Source organism: Nymphaea colorata, chromosome 5 (assembly GCF_008831285.2).
Source record: "Nymphaea colorata isolate Beijing-Zhang1983 chromosome 5, ASM883128v2, whole genome shotgun sequence".
In the NCBI taxonomy this organism is placed as follows: domain Eukaryota; kingdom Viridiplantae; phylum Streptophyta; class Magnoliopsida; order Nymphaeales; family Nymphaeaceae; genus Nymphaea; species Nymphaea colorata.
This window is the reverse complement of record NC_045142.1, coordinates 26563391-26590187: the sequence shown is the minus strand read 5'-3', so window position 1 is coordinate 26590187 and position 26797 is coordinate 26563391. Positions and strand designations below refer to the sequence as shown.

The 26797-nt window shown below is 38.3% G+C and overlaps 3 protein-coding genes across 5 annotated transcripts; 2 read left to right on the top strand and 1 right to left on the bottom strand.

Moving 5' to 3' along the window:
- The first annotated feature begins 5094 nt into the window (after positions 1 to 5094).
- On the top strand, positions 5095 to 11091 carry LOC116254876 (calmodulin-binding protein 60 E-like). The gene is made up of 9 exons (XM_050078043.1): positions 5095 to 5225; positions 6574 to 6637; positions 6734 to 6785; positions 7231 to 7283; positions 7827 to 8317; positions 9093 to 9253; positions 9351 to 9551; positions 9824 to 9983; positions 10454 to 11091. The coding sequence occupies exons 5-9, from the start codon at positions 7927 to 7929 to the stop codon at positions 10933 to 10935; spliced, it is 1395 nt and encodes a 464-aa protein (XP_049934000.1). The 5' UTR covers positions 5095 to 5225; positions 6574 to 6637; positions 6734 to 6785; positions 7231 to 7283; positions 7827 to 7926; the 3' UTR covers positions 10936 to 11091.
- A 1237-nt stretch (positions 11092 to 12328) lies between these two features.
- LOC116254475 (protein MODIFYING WALL LIGNIN-1) lies at positions 12329 to 17994 on the top strand. 2 transcript variants are annotated; one of them, XM_031629878.2, is made up of 3 exons: positions 12329 to 12635; positions 16974 to 17209; positions 17445 to 17994. In XM_031629878.2, exons 1-3 carry the CDS (start codon positions 12489 to 12491, stop codon positions 17812 to 17814), a joined length of 753 nt encoding a protein of 250 aa, XP_031485738.1. In that variant the 5' UTR covers positions 12329 to 12488; the 3' UTR covers positions 17815 to 17994. The 2 variants fall into 2 exon arrangements, with proteins under 2 accessions (XP_031485738.1, XP_031485737.1); XM_031629877.2 differs by having other exon boundaries at positions 16944 to 17209.
- A 60-nt stretch (positions 17995 to 18054) lies between these two features.
- LOC116254474 (kinesin-like protein KIN-14I) lies at positions 18055 to 25789 on the bottom strand. Of its 2 annotated transcripts, none has more exons than XM_031629875.1 (20): positions 25622 to 25789; positions 24876 to 25137; positions 24000 to 24166; positions 23740 to 23883; positions 22838 to 23107; positions 22657 to 22731; positions 22448 to 22516; positions 22120 to 22218; positions 21767 to 21967; positions 21585 to 21666; positions 21394 to 21489; positions 21072 to 21248; positions 20886 to 20992; positions 20619 to 20794; positions 20357 to 20521; positions 19750 to 20003; positions 19486 to 19649; positions 19223 to 19390; positions 18538 to 18989; positions 18055 to 18437 (listed from the first exon to the last, which is right to left on the bottom strand). In XM_031629875.1, the coding sequence occupies exons 2-20, from the start codon at positions 25033 to 25035 to the stop codon at positions 18302 to 18304; spliced, it is 3162 nt and encodes a 1053-aa protein (XP_031485735.1). In that variant the 5' UTR covers positions 25036 to 25137; positions 25622 to 25789; the 3' UTR covers positions 18055 to 18301. The 2 variants fall into 2 exon arrangements, with proteins under 2 accessions (XP_031485735.1, XP_031485736.1); XM_031629876.1 differs by having other exon boundaries at positions 21767 to 21940.
- Positions 25790 to 26797: the final 1008 nt, after the last annotated feature.

Genomic DNA, 26797 nt, shown 5'->3' with positions numbered 1-26797 from the left:
CCTTAAGGGCCGCCCTTGGTCCCTCCCTATAGTTGCTGTGATATAATAAATACGCACATTTGTCAAATTGTTTGGCAACCTGAGTTTGTATACTTTTTGTTCTTATCGAAGTTTTCTAATTATGGACTTTGAGTCAATTGAAGAAGCTTCCTTGACAAAGCCATAAATTGACACTTGAAATACATATCACACTACTTATTCCACAAAAGATTCTTGAACTTTTATAGTAAACATACTTTATCTTAAAAAAAAAAAGAGCTACTTTTGTCCTTTCATTATTTATTAAAGACATCTTAATTTCGCGTGACACCATTCAATAGTTGACACATTACATTATTTTTTCCATACTAAATGAAAAAAAAAGTAAGCAGAGAATATATATATATATGTATAGATTGGTAGAAACCAGGTGAGGGATAAAAACCAAACCATTTAAAGATGATATTTAAACGTGTTTTTTTTTTGAAATCTAATCTTAAGGATATGTTGATGCAAAATATGTATTAAATTGATCATTTTTTGAATTTTAATAGTGTTTTTATAATAAGTAAAACTAAATAGCTCTTATACCATCAACATTTTAATAATATAAAAAACAACTTGATTTTTAAAGCATGTTTTATATCAAAATAGTTTTAAAAATTAAGGATCTAGCTGAGGTGTTTTTATAAGGTGGCTCGATACATCAAGCTCCCCCGTTGGCCCAGTTGCCATTCTTCTATCCTTAGGCTGACTGATATAAATGCTGCCATTATATATATATATATATATATCCTTTTTAATTTTTTTTTTTAAATTTTTAATATACAAAATATATAAATAAAAAGATACAACCTGCCCTGATTTGATGTGCCAACTAAAACTATAATGGCCTTGTACACTTCCTCTCTGATCTCTATTAGTAGAATTATCATTTCAGTATTCAAACTCGAAGTCAATTCAACTGTTCTTTAATATTTTCTGTAATCGGCCTTTGAAAGCCTTGCACACTTTGACCAATAAACGGAAAAATAAGCAAATCGCCGTACCCGTAGATCAAAATCAAGCGAGAACATCCTCACCTTCGACTATGGCTGGTTTGACTTTGAGTCCTTTGGGCAGTCAAAGAGTTTACTAAGAACAAGCAAAATGAATTGCGACTCGATCTCTTGGTCACATGGTCCTTGGTCTCACGGTCAAGGAAACTTTTACATTTTCCTTGGGCTGCGTAAGCTTGCTTGTATGAGTTGATGCCCACACAGTTTCTCGAATTAGCAACCTACCATCTATCAGCCACTAGCTTAAACCGACGTACTTCTAGTCCCTTGGAGGCATTAGATGAGACTATCTTTCTCACCATTCAAACACGCCCTTGAGACAACAAATAAGAGGAGCGATATGGAGGGATGAAGCTCAAAAAAAATTATGCATTTATTAATTTTAGAGAGGCAACTGCTTTTTCTTGGAAAATTTCTTGCAACATCCAAAATCTAAAGAGAATCTGATGCTCTATTCAATCAGCTCCCTTTAAAAAACAAAGCAAGTTTGAACTTTATTTATCCCTCTCTCTCTCTCTCTCTCACACACACACACACACAGAAGCACACACACACACAGGCACATCACTAGGTTTCCCTTCGAAACAAAGCAAATTTGAACTTTATCAAACCGCATGCATGCTCACAGACACCTCCACATACACATGCAAATCTCGCATAGGCAAACATCTCCACACACATGCAAATCTGATATAGGCAGACATTGCTTTTGTGGTTGTTTATGGTTAACATATCCATCCTTTAACTATTAATTGCATGCATTTCTTAGATAAGTTGTCCTACTTGTTACTTTAACAATGAATAGCCAACTTATATCATAGTTATGCAGCAAAAATAATTGGAATTCCATCTTCATGAAAAAAAATATGTGTATACTTTGTTATTCTATTTAACTCGTACGTGTTTCTTTTTCTTTTGAGAGTACTCAAGTCATTGATTAAGGGAAAAAAAAACTGTTTTTAAGTGATAAAATTAAGTTCAAGATGAATATATCGCCAACCAAACCATAAAGTGAAAACCCTGGAAAAGCCTCAACTTGTCGATCTGGCTGCCACGTAAAATTGAGGAATATGGTGTACTTTTCTGAAAAAAGAAAAAGGGAGAAAAAGGCATTTTGAGGCCTCAACTTTTGGGGATGATGAAAGCATCTATGAACGTGCGGAGTATTTTTACTAAAGGGTATGAGGCAAAAAGTAAAAAGTAAAATCATTATCGAGAGAATGATGAGTGGTGTCATCTTCTTTTTCTCCTCCCCCTGTGTAAATTGGGAAAAGTTGAAGAATGCACATGATTGAAAAAGTTTTGGTCCCCCTTTCTCTTCTAAAAATAAAAAACAATAAAATTTGAAGGTGCATTTAATCCCAAAAGGAGGAAAAAAGAAAATGGGTGAGGGGCCTTTGGAATCAGGTGAAGCCTTTTTCAGCATAAATTATTGCACAAAAAGCACCAATGTGGAAAAAGCCTTTTCCTGTTCATGGCGACTTGGTAGCAAGCACCTCCACACATGCACATGAATTTCTTTGAAGTGCATGGATGCGAAAAATGCCCTTTTTCGATATTTTATTTATAAATGACAAAAAGTGACTTTGTAAACACACACACACATGCATGCACACACGCAGGAGCGAGAGAGAGAGAGAAAAAAAAAAGGTGAGTGGTTGAATATAAAATGAGGCTACGAGTATAGGCTTTAGGGTTTCTTTTGGCAATCTATAAGATTAGATTGTGTTTTCTTCTACACCAACAATGCCCTTTGTCTTACTTTTTGAATGTCACATGTTGGGGGTTCCTTGGATGCCATTCATCTTTTTGTGTGGTAGATGCCATACATTGGCTTTTTGAATTGATTTTTTTTTATTAATATATAATTTTTCACAAGGTTTTGTTGCGCTTTCCCAGATGCCACATATTGCATGATTGAACATAATGGCAATGATAACTAAGGTGCGTAGCTTATGTAATGTGGAGCAAGGGTTTTGTCATTTCCACTGTACTATATCTTATTTTAAAACCTGTGTTTTTTAGTTGCCTCAGTACTATATATATATAAGAGTAAATGCACGATGATTCTGATTATTCAGAGTCATTCAGCCATCTTGTCTAACCATCTATTGCAGATAGATTATTGAAAAAAACAAGAAGAAAAAAATATGAACTAATACTATATATGATAAAAATGTCAAAAATCCTTTTTCTCTGTGTTTCCTTTTAACCATCCATCATGTTGAATCAAACAGCTTTGGTTATATAGATATGTGACTCTAAAAAAATAGAGTCACCATTCAATTTTTCTATACATTTAATTTGAATATTACCTCGAAAGTTCCTATTTGATTGAACATGGTCAAACTTAGAAAACTTGAAAACCTAAAATCCAATCCATATCATTTATCATGACAAGGATTACCTAACTAATAGTTTTGTTTGGAATAACCTAACTACATTTAAGTTCATGTTTGACAAAATGTACAAAACTCAAAAAACCCAAACCATGTTTTGACAACTTACACCTTTACGGTATGTTTGATAGGATGGAAAAGAGTTTTTTAGGTCTACTTTCTAGGGAGAGTTTATTTCCACTACACAGCATCAGCATATTGAGTCACCACTGCAGGAAAAAGTTTTTCCTCGTAATTTTTTCACTCTTTTAGTTTGTTGGCAACTTAAAATGTGATTTTGATGAGTAGGATACATCATAGTTTTGATAAGTATGATATTTTTTTTTTTTCCATTCAATGGAAAACGACCTATATTTGGTGAATTTTTATGGCATTTGACCAATTCTTTTCTAATCTAAATCCTTCCAACAACCCTTCTTTGATTGTTGTAAGAAAAGGCGTGGCACAAAACTCCTTTCATACTTTGAATTCATTCTTCGCAATATTGACCAATAATTGACCAAAAGACAATTAGATCAGAATTATAAGGCTAGTTTTTGCTTGCCATTCATCTTCTATTTATGTTTGCTTCGAGATCTGAGGCGATTTGAGGATCTCAAAACCAAGGATAAGTTTTCGGTCCCTTAGGTGTTGTTTGATTACTATGCATCGGAAGAAACTTACCATTTTTGTACGGCTTTTCATACTCAAATTAAACACATGAAAAATTACCCAGCCAAATTCAATGGATTAAGGTAATTTTATCCTGAAAAAAAGTCGGATCTAGAGAAGTCCAACTTTTTTACCATGTATTTTTTTTCCACGACGGCTCAAAATTTCACTATGCCGTCAAATGGCACCTTAATGTGGATATGAGATCCATGGTGAAATTCATTGTTTCTTTGAATCGTAGGTCTCAGGTTTCATAAAAACATTTGATATGATATTCGAGGCTATCAAACATGCTCTTCAAATTCATACAACTCAAAGAGTTCAATTTATAGGACTGGGGTTGCAACATGGGGCATCAACTTCTTGTGGCACACCAACATGGGTGAGTCTATATAAACTTTTCACATTTATCAAAAACTAATTATGTTTTGGCAAACTATTCACAAAGGCATCCAGCTGTGTGTGTGAGAAGTCGGATAGAGGCAGTAGCAGAGCCACATATATAGGCTGGTGTATGCAGTTGTCCATACTAAATCTTTAATTTTCTTTGATTTTTACATCAAGGTCTTCAAATATTTACTTTGTTATATATGTAAGTGTCCCGAAGACTGTGAATCAATGACCTTCCAACAAATTTTTGGCTCCGCCACTGGATGGAAGGATGACTGGAAGAATTCAATTCCTCTATGCTTTGGTCATCATCTCTATCTTAATGTGTATAAAATTTGTTTCTGTTTAGTAAGAATTACTTTCTTAATGCTTCTTTGAGGAGTGTGGCATGACTCAATTATCATTGACCATGTCTTCAGCAATTTTAATTATACGAGGAAAAAACGAGTTTGATTTGGATCGGGATCTAAGATCCAGTCGCGTAAGGTTCGATCCGAAGCCCGCGGAGTTTTTGAACGTTGGGGAGTTCTTTCCTCCTCCTCCTCCGCGGGAGCGCGTTGCTGACTTCTGGATGGCGACATCGCTTTTCATTCTCTCCTCCTCTCCGAAATAAAAATTGGAAAATGGAAAAGAGAGAGAAAAGATGGGGAGAGGAAAAGAGGAAGGAATGGGGACAAAAAGGGGAGCAGAAGGAAATTTCTGAGAGTCTTCCTTCGACGATCCTTCCTGCAAATTTCTTCTCTAAAAGGTAAAAATTTTCTCTCTTTCCCTCACCACCCCTCCCTTTTTTCCTCATATTTTGCTGTGTGGGCGTTATTCGTTTAGTCGTTCGAGTCCGTAAATTCAAATTCCTGTATTTTATTCCTCGTTGGATCTTCTTAGAAATTCGTATCCACAAGATCTCAGTCACTCTAATTCCGTGTCTTTCTGATTTAGTTTTGTGCCGCGGCATGTAAAAAATAAGAGCAGAATAAATGGCGATTCGATTCCGGCGCTAAAAATTATTCTCCTAGGGTTTCCACCTTCTTCTTCTTTCTTCACCTCCTCTTCCTTCTTCTTAATCCTTTTACGGGTTACTCGGCTCCCCCATGACCCTCATCCTGGTGTAAACTTCGAGGAACTTTCTGTTTCAACATTTATTAATTGGATCTCCTTCCGTCACTGCTTCTGTATTCTGGTTGGAATACTTGAGCAAATAGTTGTATAAATAGATGTTTCTGACTTCCATTTTTAGTCATTCTGGTATTGAGGTTATCTTCGCGTTCTGTAACTGTTAAAGAGCTACTTAGTGTCTCCTCGTCTGTTTCTCCTGATTGTTTTGAGGTCGAAGCCTGTACTTTGATCTTGGTATTAGTGGGCAGCGTTGAATTTTCTAGTTCGTCGTCAGTTGTGGGGGTTGGCGTGGTTTACGGCTGAGTTCTTGATCAGTTTGTGGTCCTTTTTTCCATAGTGGTGACGTCTTTCTGGTTTAAACCGTTTATGTCAGTGTTTGTTTCATGCATGTTGGAGTTTCGAAGTCTAGGACAATTACCTATCAAGAGTAGTTGCCTTCTGGTGTAGAATTCGATTAGGGATTGGCTTTTATACTTTCTATACCTGTTTTTTCTAGCATTGAGAGTGTAAGGTACGTCCATTTTGCTTGTTGCAGATGTGATGCCTTGCAAACTATTGAAAGTATCAGGTCCCTGAATAACTTCCGCTGTCCTTGGGTTTATTCCTCTGTCTTGGGTTCATCTTGGTTACAATCTCATTGTCTTGCAAAAATAAGTTTGGATCTTGCACATCTGTGCTTCATTTTATGGGGTTTGAGTTTTTATCGGTAGTTTTTGTCCAGATGCCCTATTCGGCTTCTGCTGAGGGATAGTTTGTGGGCTGCCCTGATTTTTCTCAACCTAGTACTTGTGGAAGCATGGAAATTGCTTTTAAACCACAACCCACCATCTCTACCTTAGTCTTGTAATTAGTTGTCTCTAGCTTTATTGGGTTCATATCTTCAGCCTTTCTGCCACAAATTATTCTTTGGTGGGAAAAAGGAAAATCTCAAACTTTTGCTTCTCTGATATCTGAAATGGTTGACAAGCGGATCCTTGATACAGAGGAGGATGGGTCTCTATGTCCTGCTTGTTGCTCCAAACGTCCACGACTTCATGCTCCCTCACTGTATGTGTAGTAGATATTTGCTCTGTTTTTTCTGTTCAGTTATTTGTGATGCTTAGGTACAGGCTTTGAAATTTGAATGTCTCCTCTTGTTTGCAGTGCTCTAAGTGAAACAGACCAGAGAATACTAGAGAACTTTTTCCGCAAATTGGTGAGTGTGGCTGTTTACTTCATGCATGTGAGGGTACTTCTCCTAACAGGTTAATTTATAGCAGTTCATATTGACATACGTTAACCTTTCTGGAACTTAGGTTCAAGTACACATGTTAAGAGTCTATCTTAACCCCAAACCTGATGTTCACATATTCAGTCCACTTTTTCTTTAATTTTCCCCTGTAACTGTCAGGAAAAATTCCCCTAGCTGAGTAAGTTTTTTGAAGGTCCTTGTTATCCTTGTAACAGACCTTGTTGCTACAAGAAAACTGCATCAAATTCTTCTCTCTTTTTCCCATTTCTTTTCCAGAAAGTCCTTTCTTAGGTATAGTAATTGCCTATCCTCAAGTTTCATCGTCTTATTTCCAACAGTTATTTTCTGTCAGAGGTATACCCTCAAATTTTCGGTCTTTTGAGCAAGTTTCTATTAAATATGTTTTCAGGTGCGAGAAGAGGTGGAACGTAAGTTGGTGCTCTATAACCACAAGATTTACAGGTGAGATTAAAAGATCTGTCGTGTCAATTTGTCCACCAATCCATCCCTGTAGGCAGTTCTTGGATAGTTTACTTCCTCCATAGTCTTGCTTTTTCTCTTTCTCCTGATAGAAAAGAAAAAGTTTTGACTATTCACTGCACTTAATATTTAATGTGATGCTCACTCAGCACCCCTACTTTGCTCATGACACCTGCTTTGGATTTCATTCTTGAAGTTTACCAAGTGTTATACAGAATGCTTTATGTTTGAGGGTCCCTAAGGCATCCATCACTGAATTGGTTATGAATTCTCTTTAATTTTTCTGGTCATTAGTTGAATTATATGAAGGCTGCTTTGAATTATTGGTGACTTGTGAGTGCTCATCCAGTGATTGGACATTTCCATCTGTGGATGCAGCAGCTGCATGTGGTTTTGCAGTTTCACGTACACGGAGGCATATGCGTGATATTCCGTTTTTTTTTTTGGGGGGTGGGGGGTGGAGGAGATTCAGCATTATTGTTTTTGTGATACTAATTGTAACCGTTTCTTTTCAATTTGTTCTAGGTTTCCAGAAAGGCAGATTGAGGGGTCTGAAAGGAGAAGATTCCGGTTGCATTTTAATGATAAATTGTGTCATCCAATATTCACGGGTAGCAGAATCAAAATGGATGGTGGAAAAGCCATTCAAATTGTCATTCTTGACTCGTCTGGAATGGTTGTCAATTCTGGTCCTTTATCTTCACTCAAGGTTGAAATCCTTATCCTCCGGGGCGAATTTGCAAGTGATGATCAGGAAGATTGGACTGAGGAAGACTTCATTACTAGTGTAGTACGTGAAAGGGAAGGAAAAAGACCCCTGTTGATAGGAGATACTATAATTTCTCTGAGAAATGGGGTTGGCAGTGTTGCAGATCTCAATATCACTGACAATTCGTGCTGGATGCCTAGCCGCAAATTCCGGCTGGGTGCCAGAGTCCTGCATGACAGTCGTACTGTGGAAAGAATAAGGGAAGCAAAAACTGAAGCCTTTCCTGTTAAAGATCATCGTGGAGAATGTAAGTGAAATTCTCCTCCCAACCATTTTAAAGTTCAAAAATTTCATACTGATTAATGAAGCAACCTAGTGAGCTAGAATCTAATCAACCTGCTATGGGCCAAAATCTCAGTTGCATCAAATGACGTGGTACTAATTTAATATTTGTGAAACAGTGAACCTTTGATTGGAAACTAATTATATCATAATGATGAACCAAGAGTTTTACATACCAGTCCATATGGGTAGATCAAGAATGGAGCTGTAATATTGATGACATCATTCTGTTGTTGCATTCTCATTAATTTGCTTGCTCCTCTTGTGCTTGCTAGCAAGATATTTGGTTCTTCCTAATATGCTTATTATGTTCATTAGGAAGTTTTAGGTGATCTATTATGTTCATTAGGAAGTTTTCTGCTGTTTAAAGGACTTCATTGAGCTTTTTTTTTCTTATCAATTAGAGGGACTATCCTTGACCACTCCAAGTTATCCTATAAGGTTCTTTTCTAGATGTGCCATAAATAATGGTATCTGCATGTGGTTAGCTCTTTACTCTAACACATAAAATTAAAACCTTTCCTGTATTGCTTTACAAATGAGTTGCTGTCACTAAGGAATCTATCCAGCAGGATATTGACTTCTTTAATTCTGAAAAATATGAAGATTTCATGCAATTTTCTTGTAAAAATATCAGCGTCATCTTACTATGTGATGCTAGTGATAATACTATTATGATTATTGCCTCCAAGCACAAGGACCTTGAATACTTATTAAGATTTTCCACGACAAAAATGCAGCCTATAGGAAGCACTATCCTCCGATACTAAAAGATGAGGTTTGGCGTCTGGAGAACATCATGAAAGGTGGCATCTTCCATCAAAGGCTGGCAGATAAGGGGATTAACACTGTTGAAGAATTCCTGAGGCACTTGGTTGTGTACCCTGAGGGACTACGAAATGTAAGTGCCTAATCACAGTTTCTTTTCCTGGTCTAGCTATTTCTGTTTTGGATTGATCTTTTGGTTCTTTCTATTGCTTGACCACATTAAATTGCAGGTACTTTTAATGTCAAACAAGCAGTGGGATTCAACTGCTGCACATGCAAGAACATGCAATGTTAACAACGATATTTTCTTGTCCATTGCTGTTGGGACTGATCAGCAAGTTGTGCTTCTGTTCAACTCCATCTATGAAGTCATGGGAATTTTATCTGATGGACAACTCCAATCCATACATGACCTTGACATTGGTCAACAGGTATTTACTGCTCTATAAAGTTACTTTCTACCTGAATGAATCCAAGTCACTTCTCTTTTTTTGTTTTTGTTGAAATAGTGTCATTTTCTTTAGTGCACCATTACTGTTTCATTATTTTGAGCAGTATGTTTTGTAAAGGACATTCATGTTTGTCTGGATGGAGTTCGAGGCTTTCATCCATAACTGGACCATATTATTTTTGTTATTCACTTCCAAGCCCCACACATTATCAACTCATCACCCTTTTGTATTTAATTGTTTTCCTCTGGCAGGAAATTGTGGACAACATTAAAAAAGAAGTATATAGAAATTGGCGAAGTATAACTGAGCCACAGAAGAGGGGGATGCTTGATGCTGCTCCTCGTGCTGAAGAAGCTAATCACAGCTTTCAAAATCAGAGCTTTCAAACGACAACAGTTGGACCATATCAAGGTATAGGATTTCACAGTCAACAAGCTTGGTTGCATGGTTAAGGTTCATGACTTTTTCTTGAGTTTTTTATGTTCAAAGTCAAATTCAAAGGCCAGTTTGGAGCCGAGTGGATCAGAGACATCTATATCATGGTATTTTCTTGCACAATAAAAAAAAAACTGTAACATTTATTTTCTGTTTTCAACTTAAGAAAAAAACTACCAAAAAAGAAAGTTTCAGTATGCTGTTTAGTATTCTCAAGCTGAGTTGCATTGATTTTTTTGCAAAACTAAGCAACAAACAGGTGGAACTTCTCATTGAATCAGGCAACTTAAATTCATTTTGCATGTGTCCTGTTCTGACTTAATCCAGCATTTTTTTACACATCGTTTGGAATTTTTGGGTCAGGTTGAATCATCTGAAATCCTTGGGAGGGTCAAATTTTACTCTACATGTTCTGAGCCTATTTTTCAATCCATGTGAACTTGTAGATCAGTTGGATGAAAAAGCAAGCGTCAGCAGCACATCCAGTTCAGTTGATATGGAAATTCTTGCAACCAGGCCAGTCTATGACCCACTTCAACAATGCAATTTCATGTATGAGAGAGGCTCTAATGAAGAGAGCGTAGAGCACGAGGATAACTTGGATGGGCCTCAATGCTCACCCTTTTCCGCCTCCCAACCGTGTCATAACTTGGTGCCTGAAGGCCTGCTGATTCCCTCACATGACCGGCCCTTGATAAGTGACTGGGGCCAAGAGAATTGGCATTTCCATGGCAGACATGTGGACTCTTGGCGGCATCTGTCAACAGATTTTGCTCCCTGTATGTCCAAGAGCTATAAAGCTGCTTTGGGCTGGCTGAAGTTGAGAGCTGTTCTCATTTGGGTAGTTATTGTTAAAAGGGATGCAGCTGTTAAAAGGAGGGTGGCTGCTAAAAAATGGGAGAGGGTCTTCAAATTTTTGCAATGTTGACTTTTCCTGCGTATCTTAGCAAGTCTTATACAACTTGTAGCTTTCAGATGGCATAATTTGTGAATATGTACAGGGAGATGCCTATCTCAAAAAATATGTACAGTTAGATTTTAATTGAAGCCTCTGACAGAAATTGGAATGAATAAACTTTGTAGAGATGGCAATCCTCGTGGTCGTTTGGATGGAACAAGGGAGACAGAGAGATCTGGTCCAATATGCCTTCAATTGTAGAAAGAAAAGACAATTGGTTAGGTTTATGCAAGTTATATATATATTGAAAGAGAGAGAGAGAGAGAGAGAACCGATCATCTTGTTATTGTGATTGCAGACAACTATCAGTTGATCTCGCCGTTTCATAATCTTGCGACCTAAGTATGAGGATGGATTAAAGCAAAATACATATTTAGTGCTCATGTTTTGAAAGTTCGTTTTCAACCTTGATCACTTTGTTCAAGCCTTCTTATTTAAGACATTTGATAAATCAAAGTTAAGCGGAAAAGATAATAATCCGAAGATGTAATTGCTCTATTATGCAGGCAATCATAATTATAACCATCGGTAGTCAATTAGTAGTGGTTTGTTCTTTTGTTTTCCTTTCTTTCTTTTTCTCTTTCGTGCTCTGAAGCTGGACTTGGCCCTTACCATTATTGGGGAACTTGTCTTTAATCTTCCTCAATATTTTCTTCCTGTTTTTCTAATTTTTGGATGTTGTGATCCCACATAATTTGCTTGGCCATGGGAATAGCTGCAGTTAGCAGTTTCTTACTGGCCTATACCAGGAGGCTATCCCTTGCATTGAGCTATTTACCGAACCTAGAAAATTAAATGGGTTTGAAATTGGTTCCAATGCATCAAATGCTAATTGAAGTGCAACCAGTATTGCCTGGATCTAAAGAACTACAAAAACCAATGCAAATCCATCTTATCTTAGAAAGATTTGCAAAATTTGGATCCTGAAATGTAAAGTAAAAGGCATTCCTTGATCCAGATCCAACTTGCATTGGGTGTTATCTTGTACATTTTGGTGAGAAAGGGAGTTTGGATTGCTAAACCGATCCAGCCAATTATCAATTTGTCAAACTAACGGACCCGATTTTGAGTTCTGAAAATATTGCAGTAATCAGGATCCTAGATCCCGAACCGTCAAACCCACAAACTTCCTACCTAATACGGTCAAAGGATCCAAAAGGAATACGGGTCAGGTCCTCCGACATGGACATTTGGGTCACCTAACCGACCAGTCAGACGGAAGAATGCCCTTATGGGCCCAATTTTCCCGTTTCAAAGATCCAAATACTGGTTTCCCCTAGAGAGAATGGATCAGATCAGGTAGCTTGATCCAAGATGTATATGAGAAGGGAGGCATTGGGCATACGTTTCTTGTACGCCAGATGAGGCTGCGGTTGCAAGGCAAAATTGGATTCTCTCTCTCTCTTTGGTTCTTTATTACTTGTTGGATGACGAAGAATGCATAAGAACACGATGGTTGTTATCGATCGGTGAGAGGCGGCCGAAGACGGTCTGCAAATCGAGAGGCCATCTGGCCGGAAAAAATGGCGGTTACACATGCGGACCTCACACCAAGTCGCCGGAAAACAGACCTCGGAAGCAAATTCGGCACCACCCTCATGGTGGTCTGTGTCCTCTGCGGCCTCTCCTCCTTCGTTTTCTGCCTCACTGCTGAATCCATGAAAAGCGAGGTAACTACTCTCTCTCTCTCTCTCTCTCTCTCTATACACACACATACAGAGCAACGGGTTTCCTGCACCCACTTTTCTCGTTTTAGTCCCTTGCGTATGCGTCGGAGGTGCCTTTCACAGTCATAAAACTAACTTTAGATTAGGCATTTCTTAAGAAAATATATGGCTTCTAAAGAGATGCCGAGAAATGAGATTGCTTCAAAATTGAACAACTGAGATCTTAACTTTTCTATTCAAGACGAATCCAACGCAATGCACCCAGTTTATTATGTAGGCCATAAGAAGCATCTCCCACGGTTCTGATCAAATGAAAGACACTGCCTTCTGTATTTCTTTCAAGTGTGTGTGCACATTGCTCTCTCTCTCTCTCTCTCTCTACATATATGTTTCTTCTGATCTCTTTATCGGTGATCTCTTTAGCTACAGAAAGAAAAACGAGTATTCCTTTTGGCAAGAGGTATTTCATATTAGTATCATCTACAAGTTCGTCTTCTTCCTCACCGCCGTTTGCCGACATTTGCCATCGCTAAACCTAAACTTGCGGATTCTTTTCGTCTTATTTCACTTCTGCATGTTCTGCGTTTGATAGGTCTGTCTTGTATGTATTCTACAATAATTTTTTTGTTTGTTTGGCAATTTGATCCTGTCGGTTGTCATGCTTTGATTTGTTTGTACTGATCTTCCCTCCTTGCTTGGTATGTTTAGTCAACTCGCCTATAGAAGTTTTTAGAACCATCGTCCCCACTTTTCCTCAAAACCGTAGTTTCTCTCTTTTCTTTCAAGGACATTGAATCCAATGCTGTAATCACTATTTTTTTCTCAAAACTATTTAAATTGAGTATTTTACTCATGGTAGGCGTGGCTTAAATCCCGTTTGCTTCACTTGCTCCTCCATCAAAATGTACTATGTGCATTAATGATTTTCTCAGACGTGGGGGACAAGAACTAAGAATTTTTTGTGAAGGGAGTGAATTATAGTTGAAGGCATTGAAATATCATTTTTTAAAATTTTTATATAAGATAAAATAGATTTTTTTAAATGTATATGTATTTTTTTTTTAATTTTTAAAAGGGCCAAGGCGCTGCCAAACCCCGTGGCTCCACCCCTAGATTTTTCCAAAAAAAAAAAAATTTTCTGTCCTTGATGTTAGATGACCGAACTTCTCAGATGTTATAAAGATCAAAACAGACCAACACTGCGAGCCAGAAAATTTGGCTGGAGGGGCACTTGGATTATCAGATAAGTGGAGATTCAAACCATAGTAAAGAAGACGCACATGCAACTAAAACTTTAAAAAACACATTTTTAACAGTTTTTTTTTTATTGTTTAGTTTATTCATTTTTTCATGTTTTTTAATGCCAAACCGTTTTTTTTCGTTTTCTAATTTTTCTTTTAATTCATATTTGTTTTTAAAAATTTTTAAAGCTCACTTTATTATACTAAAAAAAACCTTACCACCATTTAAAACGGGAGAAAGTTTGTTGTGACTATGATTGAAACAGTAATTAGGCAATCACACTAGACCACTTTAATATGTGATGGTTGGTGAAGGTGCTGCCTTGAGCTGCTGGGTATGTGCATCATCAAGGCATTAAGATCTGAACAAAAAGATTCCTATGATAGCGTCAGAAACCTGGTTTAAGCATTAAACAAGTTCTTCGAAACTGGTTGTGATGACAATGTCAAGTCGTTGATGCAATCTGAAAGTGGACGTCCAATGATAATTAGGCTTTTTTTTTTCGTTTCAATCGCATCTAATATTGGAATAGCACTTTTTTGGTAGTATGTCAAACGTCAAAGACGTCTCCATTTTCAATAGTTTCTTGAAACTTCAATGAGTGAATGATGTTGAAGTTTTGAATCATTTGGAAGTAATGAAACTGTCCTTTCAAGTTTGATTACTCTAAAAAACTTCAACTGCTTTCTCTCTCTCTCTCTCTCTCTCTCTCTTTCTATATATATACGACACTGATCCGTAAAACTCTTTGTGATCAAATTCTTTATGGAATTGATATGACGAAGGACTGGAAAGTTTTTTTACTTTTTTTTCTTTCTTTTCAGGTTTCTAGTTTGGTTAGCGACTTTGTTTTAGGGTTACCAACTTGAGTAGGTAATATAAGTATGTGAATTATAAATCAAATAACAAATACAATCTTTAAGAGGTCGTTTAGTAGCAAAGAGAATCAGGGAGTGTCTGATGAATCTGTCTCAAATGTTAGGGTAGGTTCATGAAACAGTAGTAGTTTTAGTGTTTCATGAATATACCATAATATTTGGAGCAGATCACTCTCCGAATGTTCTTCCCACCAAAAGACTTGTAAGTGGAGTTTGCTAAGTGTTTGTTTTGTTCATATTTCACGAGCAATGCATCAAAATCGCTATATTCTAAAGGGCTTGACTGGCATCAAACATAAGATCTTCTTTAAGTAGAGTTTCAAATCCAAAAAGATCATTGGAGAGTCGGACTTCAAAATGAACAAGCACAATTTTTTGACAAAAGAAAAGAAAAGTTAGGTTGCCAAGGAACCCTTGACCATAAGGTGTTGTGCACCTTGTGGGCTACCAAACTGCTATCCTAACACAAACTCTTAGTTTATGTGTGTAATGCTTGTTCGATTGATGAACTCAATGACCTCAGCACGCGCCACGTTCCCCTATTTTGCGGACAAATGGGAATTATGACTTTTCAATTTTCCATGTAGAGCTTGATATAGGCCAATGCATATGTGTGTGAATTGAATCCACACATACACACACAACATTTGCTTTTTTTTTTTTTTTTTTGTATTTTACTTGGTAGAAACCATCTAAAGAGACTTCTTCTAGACTAAGGCATAAAACGCTTGTGTCATTTCGCCACCTCCCTACTTTTGACTTCTACCTTATTCTTGTGAGGAGAAAGCATCCAGTTTGAGTTTTCCCTACTTTTGACTTCTACCTTATTCTTGTGAGGAGAAAGCATCCAGTTTGAGTTTGAACCCGCAAGTAGCATCAGGGGCGTTGGTACAATGGGTGGGGTGGAGGTTGGTAGGTGGTCAGGTTGAATCCCTAAGTTGCAAACTTCTTGTAAAAAGGATGCACAAATATGCAGACACCTTATTCAAAGCACTAAAAGTAAGTCAATACCTTAAAAGATTGGGGGAACGGTGAGAGTTTTGACCTTTTTATTAGACAGTAAGAAGTGTGTCTAACTAATTTGCACAACACAGTCATACACCCTGGGTGTTATCGTTTGCTCTGACTCATTTAAAGAATCTTTTGTCTTACGTCAGTAAGTTGGTAAGAGTGATGGGAGGGGTTTATAATATAATATAGGCAAAAGATTTTTTTAAAAAAAAGCAAAATTTTAGTTGTTTATAGGTAAGAAAGTGGTTGTGCATGAGTTATCAAACACGAAAGAATGGGCTTTCTTTGCTGACGTACACACACATATGTTTTCTAATTGTGTAAGTTAGCTATAGAGAATCGCCAGATTTTTAAACTATTGGTTATGTCGGTTTTGGGGAGTATGGGATTTGAGAAATGGGAATTTCCGTCCCATGTTTGCGAGTTAACCAAAAATTGTCCTTCAATTGTAGTGAAAAGCCACGAATTGGATGGATTTTCCAAAACATAGTTCTTTTCCACTTTCACTCAATGTGCACCCATTTTGCAGGTTTTTTGTGAACTCCCAAAGAAGAGATTCCCAATAAAGGCACTTGATGTTGTTGCTTTTTGGAAATGGAGGCACTGCAAAGGGAATCTGATATCCGTGGCCTTTATCCTTTTTGGCAACCCCACATGATAAAAGGAGAGAGGAGAGATTACTTTCTTATCTAAAGAAAAATCTTCAAATTGTAGAATTTCTCAGGCTCTAAAATTGTGAATTTATCAAAACAACGTAGCCCCATAACATTAACCTTGCCAATGCTTTCTATTTATCTCTCTCTCTCTCTGTGTGTGTGTGTCATGGTTGGTAGCCTGCCCTTTTGGATATGGGGCCAAAGAAAACGACAGGATGAATTGATATCTACCAAACACAGTACTGCTTAGATTATTTTGATTAATTGAAAAAATATAGAACTTCCTATTGCTTCTATTGCAACCAAAAGCAAATTTTTAACTCTGCAAGAGTACTCTAGAAAATGCTTCTTCGATTAATAGCAAAATCAAGTCTGCATGATCAAAACTCGATGGTCGAAAACAGGAGCCATTGATAGTCATTAGATGCAGATGTTGAAAATTCTACTGATGTTATAATACAGGCTACAGCATGTGGTGAAGGCCCCTGTTTTTTAACTCGATTGAATGTTGTTCTTGTCCGAAGGTGACATGGGTACAAATGGCACTTGGGCAGGGGCGGAAGGTGGTCTGCCTCTACAGTGGGAGTGGCAGGACTCCATTCGTCTGTTCACTAGTCTCACTGCTGCTGCTCGCCATTGCCATGGGTCTGGAGCATGGATACTTGCTGACGGCCATTACCAAGACCTCCGATTCCAACCCCGGGCGACCACCATTGCTGGTGTGGATGTCATACTCATCAACAGCAAAGAGCATGAAATGGCAGGCATTGCTTTTCTTCATGGGTACCTGGTATGTTCTCTTCTTTTGCCTCTTAGATAATGGAGCTTGTCATGCTTATACACGAGTGAAAAATATCATACCACGTTATGAAATTTTCAAATCACAAAATCAGTGTTTGAATCAAATCGGCAACCTGCCGAAACAATAAGAAATCTCTTTTAAAATATATTTTTACATTGACACTCACAATTGACATCCCGCCACCCCATTCTTTATGTAAAATTCTTGAGAGGTTATGGTGCAGGATCTGCTTTGCAGTAGGGGAAGTCATTCTTGTGATCGGCATTGCTGTGGAGTCCGGGCACCTACACGGCTGGGCAAGGGCTAGAACGGACTGCCTGGTGATGAGGACGGGACTCTTTGCAGCTGCCGGAGTCTTCGGGTTAACGGCCATGTTCATTGTGTGTGCCCTGTATCTCACAGCACTGCAAGCACAGAAACTTTACGAGATCGAAGAAAGCGTGCGCCGCGAAATTCTGGAGGCCTCGAATGTATATGCGTCGCAGCCGCAGGAATCGGTCGCCGTTACTGTGCCACAAGATTCTCGATCTTACGAAGCTGACTGGTCCATGCAAACATGCCAAGATCATAGGAAGCCTTCAAATTCTACTTAAAAAGCCGTCTCGTGCGTTTTGTGATATCCTTCCTCTCTTCCCTTTTTCTGTTTTTTGTGAATATGATGTAATTGTTATACTGTTTAAGAAACAATCTAATTGTACCAAAACTATGGGCGGCTAAGATTCTTGTTAAAGAAGAAGAACAATAATCAATTATACCAGTATCTTTTCTCTACATTCTGGTAACTAATTTCATGCACCTTCCTTCATCGATAGAGAGAGAGAGAGAGAGAGAGAGAGAGAAGATTTCATCTTATATTTTCCTTCTCAGCACTGCTTTGAGAAAGCAGAAAGCAGGATGCATGTTGAGAAGCGAAAGGGAGGGAAAATCAGAGCACAAACAAATACAAAGAGGACTCTCGCCAAACAATTCAAGGCCATTCCCAGATGGCAGCAACATTATCCTACAAACCAAGACCAAGATCCTGCAGCGAGCCATGTGGTTGCTGTTTGATAATTTTTGTCACTACTGTCTTAATTTGCTCTACCTTCCACTTCTCCCCAATTTCGCGGTGGATCTTTTCTGGTCAGGTCCAGCAGAAGCTTGCCGTTGCAGCTGATTTCCACCACCATCAGATGGTCGTCGAGGTTGTTTTGGTCCACTCGCTTGATTCACATTCCTAAATTGAAAATAAGAATCATAGTTAAAAAGAAAAAATGACAACGGTAGTTGGAAGAATTCTGTGATTTCCCTCGGGGTTGACTGTGAAAGAGAATTACCGGACGTCCGAGCTTTTAGTATGAATCTTAGACTGAGTCTTCTTCATCTTTGAGCCAATGTTGTGTGTTTTGTTATTGTTGTTGGGAACATTCAATTGCCATAGCATGTCTGCTTCAGAAGAATCGCTGGTTGCAACCTCAATGTCGTCCATGTCGTCCAGGGACATCGAGTCAAACCTCTTCAGCGTATTATTTTCATGGGGTTCTTTATGGTTCATTGGGAACTGATCACACTGCTCGGGATAAACTTTTCTCATATCAGCAACGCATCTCCCATAGAACATTTCTGGGACTGAATTGTTGTCATTGTTATCCCAATATCTCAACATAGCAGCATCTCCTGATTCTTGCTTGACCTTGTTAACCCAATCTTCGCCTGGTTTCTGTACATCGCCCTTTGGAAGAATATTGTCTGGCCACGGGGGCGAGCATGAGTCTATGGAGATTTCTTGCTGAAAAAATGAAAAAACAATTGTAAGCCTTCGTGCTTGGGGTTCAGGATGACAAATAAGTAAGGTCCACAAAAATAAGGAAACTAGAAACTGAATGAAGGCACTATAAACTATGTAATTTAGTTTTGATTCATATTTTTTTCAAAAGCTTCGCATATAGAACCATACGAATGTGATCTACATCCTAATGGTACATGGTAAGAACACAACTCAGAAAGGATAAGAATAAATACCGCTACATTTCTAACATCCTCCATTGGTTGCCTGTAACTGCTATGACCACCCTGCATTAGTGATGGCATGCTATGTTTCCTCATTTGTCTATCAGGACTAGTCATTGTGCTCCTGTGTTGATCTGACTCTGCCTCTTTCCTTGCAAGTGCTGCCTTAAGAGAAGCAATCTGACAATGAAATGAGGGAACACTATGTTTTTACTTCAAACGAGTCTTCAAAGCAGCAGACAGAAGCAAGACATGACAGAGAAGAGAATTGTAACCTGTTCCCTTAGCTCTCTGACTTCTTTGCCATCTTTGTTGACACGAGCGGCACCAAGCTCAATAGTCGAGACACGCTCAGCAAATTTGAGAGTACTGATTGTCTCTCCAAATGCATCTACTTCTGGGCTAATATGAACAAACATAAGAGTCTTTGCTTGCCCTCCTAAAATAAGAAAATTGTACAACATTCAGAATCATATATAAGAATAAAAAGCAAAAGTAACATATTAGTCAAGTGAAATGGACATGGATACTCATCCTACCAAGTGAATCTTGCAACAACTGTGTGAGTTTGCTGTTCCGATAAGGGACATGAGAATTCTTTTGTGCAAGGGCAGCAATTACATCACCCAGTGCTGAAAGGGACTTGTTTATGTGTTGAGCTTCCTTCAATCTCTCTCCTATAACTTCAGATTTGTCAACCCTTTCACTTCCAGCTAAGTCAACAAGATGCAGAGAACCACGGAGCACAGTCCCAGAAATTTTATCTCTTCCTTGAACATGCACTGTCAGACAACTGCAAACCCATTTATTCTTGAATTACTACCAAACGTGAAGATGCTCTTTGGGGAATGGCCAAGAGTTTGAACATTCTAATCTAACAATGCTCACTTGGGAAGCGGTCATTACAAACAGAATTGGATTTAATTAGTCCCGAATCTCTTTTTCAGGAAAGGCAAAAATTGCAAATGCTTCCCTGTTTCAGGAACTTAAAGTTTCACTTTTCAATCCCAAAATCCTCAATGGAGGATAGATGGAAGCAATTCATTGAAACAACATGGACTAGAAATCTATTTCACTACTCATGATAAAATTCAAATATTGCTAATCAATCACGCTTTCTCTTGTACAATCAAAACTCTATTCTACCTGTGAGATCGGCTACTGCGATCATTCATGGCTGTTGCTGAAACTGCACGATTCTTTTGTCCAATGTTCATCAGCTCAATCACATCAGTAGTTGATTTAACGGGCACCAGGTTTGCATCTGGTACGTTAAACCCATTTTGCTGAGAGCTGTTACGAATTTCTAATGTATTCACAAGTGAAGGATACTGGAAATGTAGGTTTGGTCATATGAACTACAAAGACAAATGAAAGTGTGTACAAGGAACAAATGCTAAAAGGATATCTTCTGTTTCCATCTGAAGCAAGCAAATCTCTAACTTGTTCATTGTAAATTTCCATCATCTGGACCGAAATTTCGTAGGTGAAAGTATCTTTTCTTTGTTCTGAGATATGAAACAGATCACTCAATGCACGATAATTTACTCCTTGGCCTTCAGCTGTTATTTGCTTAGGTCCCATCTGAAAAATGACAGTGAAATAAGATGGTTAGTAGCAGCACTTCCTCCAGAAATCTGGAAAAAGCTTCAGCGAGTCAATGAGGAGCTTTTACCATGGTGTAAGTTTTTCCTGATCCGGTTTGTCCATATGCAAATATGCAAACATTATAGCCATCCAAAATAGATCGAACCAATGGTTGTGTATCAAAGAACACCTCCTCTGCAGATAGCAACCAAATAAGTCATCAAAAAGTTACGGAACCACCTTAAAAAAAATTCAGAGCTTATGCTCATCCAACCTTGGGAAGCAGAAGGGCCAAACACCTTATTGAAGGTAAATGACTTGCGTGAACCTTTGTCCTGTTTCAAAGGGTTAGAGATTGTAATATTTCCATCACCAATATGCTCCACTGTATTTAGCCCACTTTGTTGACCAGGTAAGAAGGGTCTCACTCGGCAGTATACTCTAATGCTACCTAGAACAATAACAAGTCATATTACACCATAATGTTATATGTGCATAGAAGGTATCTGAAAGCAAACAAGGACCAGTTATAAATTAGATGATACAAGGGCAAGCCTTCTGGAAGTATGGCTGAACTGATGACACCGTTAATTTACCTTTGAGGTCTTGCACTTGATTGTAAAGTTGTCGATTTTCCTCAACAACTTTATGGTAGCTAGCAGCAGCATCTGTGAGACTTTTTAGATGCCTTCCTGTTTTATTATGAAGATTCATTAACATGCATGCTTAAAGAAGCACCAGATAAGCTCAATGTACTTTTAGAATATAGGGCATGATAAAAAATTACCAAGAACATAGAATTCTTCACAGTATCTTGCTTGCATAGTCTGGATACCTTCCTTAGTTACCTGGAGTGTGTTCTTCAATTCCTGAATATTAGAATGATTGATAGACATTGCCCACAATTAATCAAGATATGGGAACAATTTATATAAGGGAAAAATCTGTTAAAGGAAATCAAGTCAACACCTTAATCTCTTGTTTTTGTTGATCAAACAAGATCTTTTGCTTGAGCAGATGGCGTTCATTCTCTTCCTTCCTTGATGAAGTGGGAGAAAAGCACTCATCTTTCCTTTCCTCCTGGCCTGATGTAGTGCCTACATCTTCCAAATTTTCTTCTCTAGCTTCGCCTGCTGTATCTTCCTGCATCACACAATGCAAGTTTGCTACCTACAAATATTTGTGGAAAACATGGGCACTATTTTTGAAGCATGTCACATAATAGGATGCATATCATTACAACAAAGTGTCATGTGCTGAGATCCTAACATGTTTTTGAACATGATAAAAGCAGCCCAAAAAATAAAGGTATGCGAATATACCACTGCCTCACCAAAAGCAGATGACAGGGCAGCTAGATTATCCTTAGAAAGTGATTTCTTGTCATCAGATATAGGCAGATCCCTAACTGCTGTTTTTATCTGTTTGTCAAAACAAAAAAAAAATGTATTAACATATCCAGAGTGTAATGACATATTTTCTGAGTGTCAAAGGCAGTATATTTATAGGAAGCAAAGATCCAACTCCCAAGAAGTTAGTATTAAGAGGGCAGAACAAACTCATGTTCTGGCAATAAAGATAGTATGACCAGACAAAAGAAAAGCTGACTTTTCAAGTTTTAACTGTAGGAACAGGAATAGAAGATTTTACCTGCTCACTTTCGCTTGACAGTCTACGCTCAAACTCTTCCATAACTTTAGTTAACATGGATTCCACAATCTGCAGGTACACGAGGGTGAACATTATACCAAATATTAAAAAACAAACTAATGACACTCAAATCCTACCTTATGAGCTAACATATGGAACTATTTAACCAACCTAAGCAAAAAGAAACACAAGAACAGAACCAAACATACTATAGGGACTTCCTCAGGCTTTTTGTCTGACAGAAGAGCACGAACAAGAATATCCAAGGAATGATTTGCACCTCCCTGTATCAAGATTGCTCAGACTCAAGAAATTATTACCCATATGTATGCATGAAAGCTAGTAATGAACAGGTCCATACTAGGCATGTATTTCCAATTACTGACATACCATTTTAATTGGTCCCAGAGAAAGATCCATTGGAAAGCCATCAGAATATCTCCCAACAGACTGCCCACTGGGTTCCACTTGGGCTGTGTTCCTGAAAGGGGAGTTCATGAAAGGCTCTGAATTTTTCCCTACTCTTACCACACATCTTCCATTTGTGGGGGGTTTCAAATTGCTGCCAAATTTAAATGATCCATTTGCTCCTGTTTCTCTCCACTCATGGTATGACTTGAGAGCAAGAATGCAGTTGACAACCTTTGTACAGCTCCCACCCTGAAAGTTGAAAATGAAAATGAGGACATAAAGTTGTGTGAAGATTATTTCTTAAGATTAATTCCCAGGCATATTTAATGACATACTTAATTTCAAATTGCATTATTTCCACGTAAAACTTCCAAAAAATAAAACAAGATCAGGAAATGGCATATTTCCATCATATTCATAAAACATGGAAAAGCAAGAAGAGAAGCATGTGAAAGCTCCTGAACTGAGTACTTGTTAACATGAATTACAAAAGTGTAACAGCTCACAAGCATAAGAAAAAATTAGAGTAATTTTGTAGTGAGATTCATTGATGATAATAGCAGCTTCAAATTCTTCAAAATGAAATGAGAAAAATGAAAATTAAAAAAAAAAATGCAGATGCAAAAGGAAAGAGATTTACAATAGAGAAGAGCATATACACTTAAGTAGATCAGCTTAAATGTGTTCAGCTAAAACAACATCACGCTGTCTAACACCATAAAAGATCTCTAAAGTAATGTCAAATTTCAGAACTCTGCCGTGGCCATATTGGAAGACATTGTTGTACCATTTTTGCGTAATACATGCATGTAAACCTCTATATGCATGATCAGCATATAACTATGAAGAAATATTTTAATCAGCAGCTGTTAAGAGCATACCTTTTCTAGATCACATGCCTCAAATGCAGGAAGCCCCATCTCTTCAATGAAATCCAGAAAGTTCCTGACGTTCTCAAAATATTGATATGCTGATAAAGCTGCCCCGTCAGGCAACTGAACTGAATCAACTGGTGTCTCGACCACCTAAATATAGGAATGCCAGGAAAGCCAATAAACTTTAGAGTACAAGGAAGAAATATTGAATTGGGGGAAGGTTTAATGTTTTTGTGGATAACAAGTTTCTTTCATGTGTTTCCCACCTTTGAAACAGCGCCGGCGTGAACTTTATTAAGGGCATTGCAAAGAATTGACCCACTTCTCAACCCAAGAAGAAATTCTTCCTCTGTTGGCTCATTTGGTAAATCCCTTGATGCAACCACACCTACCATCTTTCTTAGCCATCCAGCAGCTTCATACCTTCTTGTCACTGGAAATATGTAGTTAAACAAAACATTTAGAAGATCCAAACCCAAGCATTTAAATGATCCTTGGAAAACAAACTTTTAACTACACGAAAGATAACTGAAAAAAAAAAAAACTCAAATAAGCTGCAATCGAACGGTCAAAATGTCTGATAGTTCGATAAGGCGCAACAGCTAAAAGTGTTCCATCCGGTAAAGCCACGCGAAACAAAATTGCTTGAGCTGGAAACGATATTCAAGACGCATTCAGTTGTATATTCTGCCGGCATGTGGAAAAATTGACATAACACAAAACCGGTAAGGGACAAATATGAACTCGACTGCCTCATTTTCCTTTCTTGTTTTTAAATTGCTTCGCCACCAATGACTTGGTGGACGAGGGAACCATAGCACAAACTTTTGGGTACATTAAAGGCAAGCTGCGTTTCAACAATTTACGGAACTCAGACATGTTTCCTGATATTTGGAGTTAGAACAAGAAAATTTGGAAGTAAATCAATAAAAAATAATGCTTCTTCCTCCTTGGTTTAACAGTTCAAGACTACGACATCGTTTGGAACAGAAACAAGATGAGTACAAAGAACAATTGTCCAGAGACAAGTTCAGCTTCAGCGGAACTATTGATACAGCTCATTCCTTGGTTCGATAATTCGTTCAGGAATCATTAAGGTAATATTTCACAAGAGAAAGCATGGAAAAACAAAAAAATTGTACCTGTCTCCTCTGCCTTTCTGGAAGCAAGATTGACACCATTGAGCCTGACGGTATGCTGTTGAAGAACCTCCTCTACGACAGAAGCACAGAACGACTTCCCGTTGTCGGAATTTGCAGCGGGTGTGCTCATCGGGAAGGCAAGGACACTTTCTGATGCCATTAGTTCAGTTCAGAACAATCTTAGAAGACCAAATACACAAAATCTCACGCCACTGCGAGTTCCATTGGAAGTCAAGAGATTTTAACGCGATGCGTGGTTGCCCTTCATGAGCAAAAGAAAAGCAGAATGGATGAGAAAGAGAGAAAGCATACATCCGGAAGAAAGGTGTAAGAAAAAAATGGCCGTAAAAAGAATCGGAAAACACGCTGAAACAACGGAAACTTCCAATATCAGCGTCCAGAGCACCGCGAAAACCGTACTATTTTGCAGCGATGTCTCTTGAATTTCTAACATGCCGAAAAGCCTAACGTCCAAAACACGCTAGAAACGAAGTTTCCCACTATCTAAAGCTCCGAAAATGGGAAAGCGAGATCACGCCTGAGAACGTACGTTGTGCATCATTAGACAGAAGAAAAGAGACGACGCCAGGTAAGAAGAATCTCCCGGCAAGTACGGAACTCGATATCGATACCAGGAAAAAAAAAATGGGAAGGTCTCCGAGCGAAATCAGAAAATCAATAAACAAAGCGGCAAGGATTTACAGAGAGAAGAACAAGACGGCGATCGATCAGGGAACTCCACGAACCTAAAAAACAGGGATGTCACGACTAGAATTCTGGTTTAGGCAATGGCGGACGGATCAGTCGGCCTCGCAGATCTAGCGGACAGAAGAATTCAGGGTTCCCTGGAAGCAAGAAGGAGAAGGAAGAAGCACGTCCCTCCCGGCTCCTTCCTTTCTTCTCCTTCCTTCGTTTTCCTCACTCCGACATAACGACGTCCGCGCTTCGCTCTATATGGCTTTTGAAAAGCGGTTTCCGAGCCTGTTCCGAAGCTGCAGCTTCGGGTCCGAACCTGGAAGCCAACTTCTTGCCATGAAATTACGTCAATGCCATCCCAGTTAGTAGGGAACGTCGCGTCGTTTCGAGGGGGTACTTTCGTTAATAAGAGTCCCGTTTATAAGATTACTAAAATGCCATCACATTCTGCCGCGAACACTCGTAAAAGGTCGAAAATGCTCTTAAATTTTGCCGGGAAGGCTGATTATTGACTTAGTTAAGGGCGTTAAAGTAAATTTCCCCCAACCGTCGTTAACCGTTGGCCACTCAACCCCTTACTTTTCCTCTTCCGAAACTACCCTTACAGCCCATAACGTCGTTCCCCGGAAAAGACGGCCATGTCTTCTGATGCAATCACGGACCCGGGGTTAGACAAAAATGAATTTCTTCCTTTTCTAAGTCTTTTCAAATCTTCCTTCTTCTCTTCTCCAAGAAAAGAAAAAGAAACGAAGAAGGAAAAAAAAAAAAAAAAAAAAGACAAATGAAATTTGCTAACTGGAAGCCTTCTTAAATCTGAAATTTTGAAATGAAACTTTAGAATTCAAAAACTTTTGCCAATTACTAGCAGTAAAATGGTTTTATAGAAACTTTATGCAAGTAATTCTAAGAAGGTGTTTGATAAGAAAACATGTGTCTATACCAAGTGCTTCAAAAACACAATGTGGTGTGTGTGCGTGAGCTAAAGCTACTTGAATTAGGGTCAGAACTCGAATGAGCGAAAGCTACCGACTAAAATGTTGCATTACCATTGTTTGCAGTTTAAAGGAGTAATACCTATGAAAGTAAAACTGGTGAGGGGGACTTCCATCGTCACGTCACGAGCAAAGTCTACGAAGCACGCAGTTGCAAAGCGTAGGGTTTTGCTCATGACGTTGGAAAATTAAAAGCGAATGAATGAATTGTATTAAGGATGGCTTCGCTTTGAC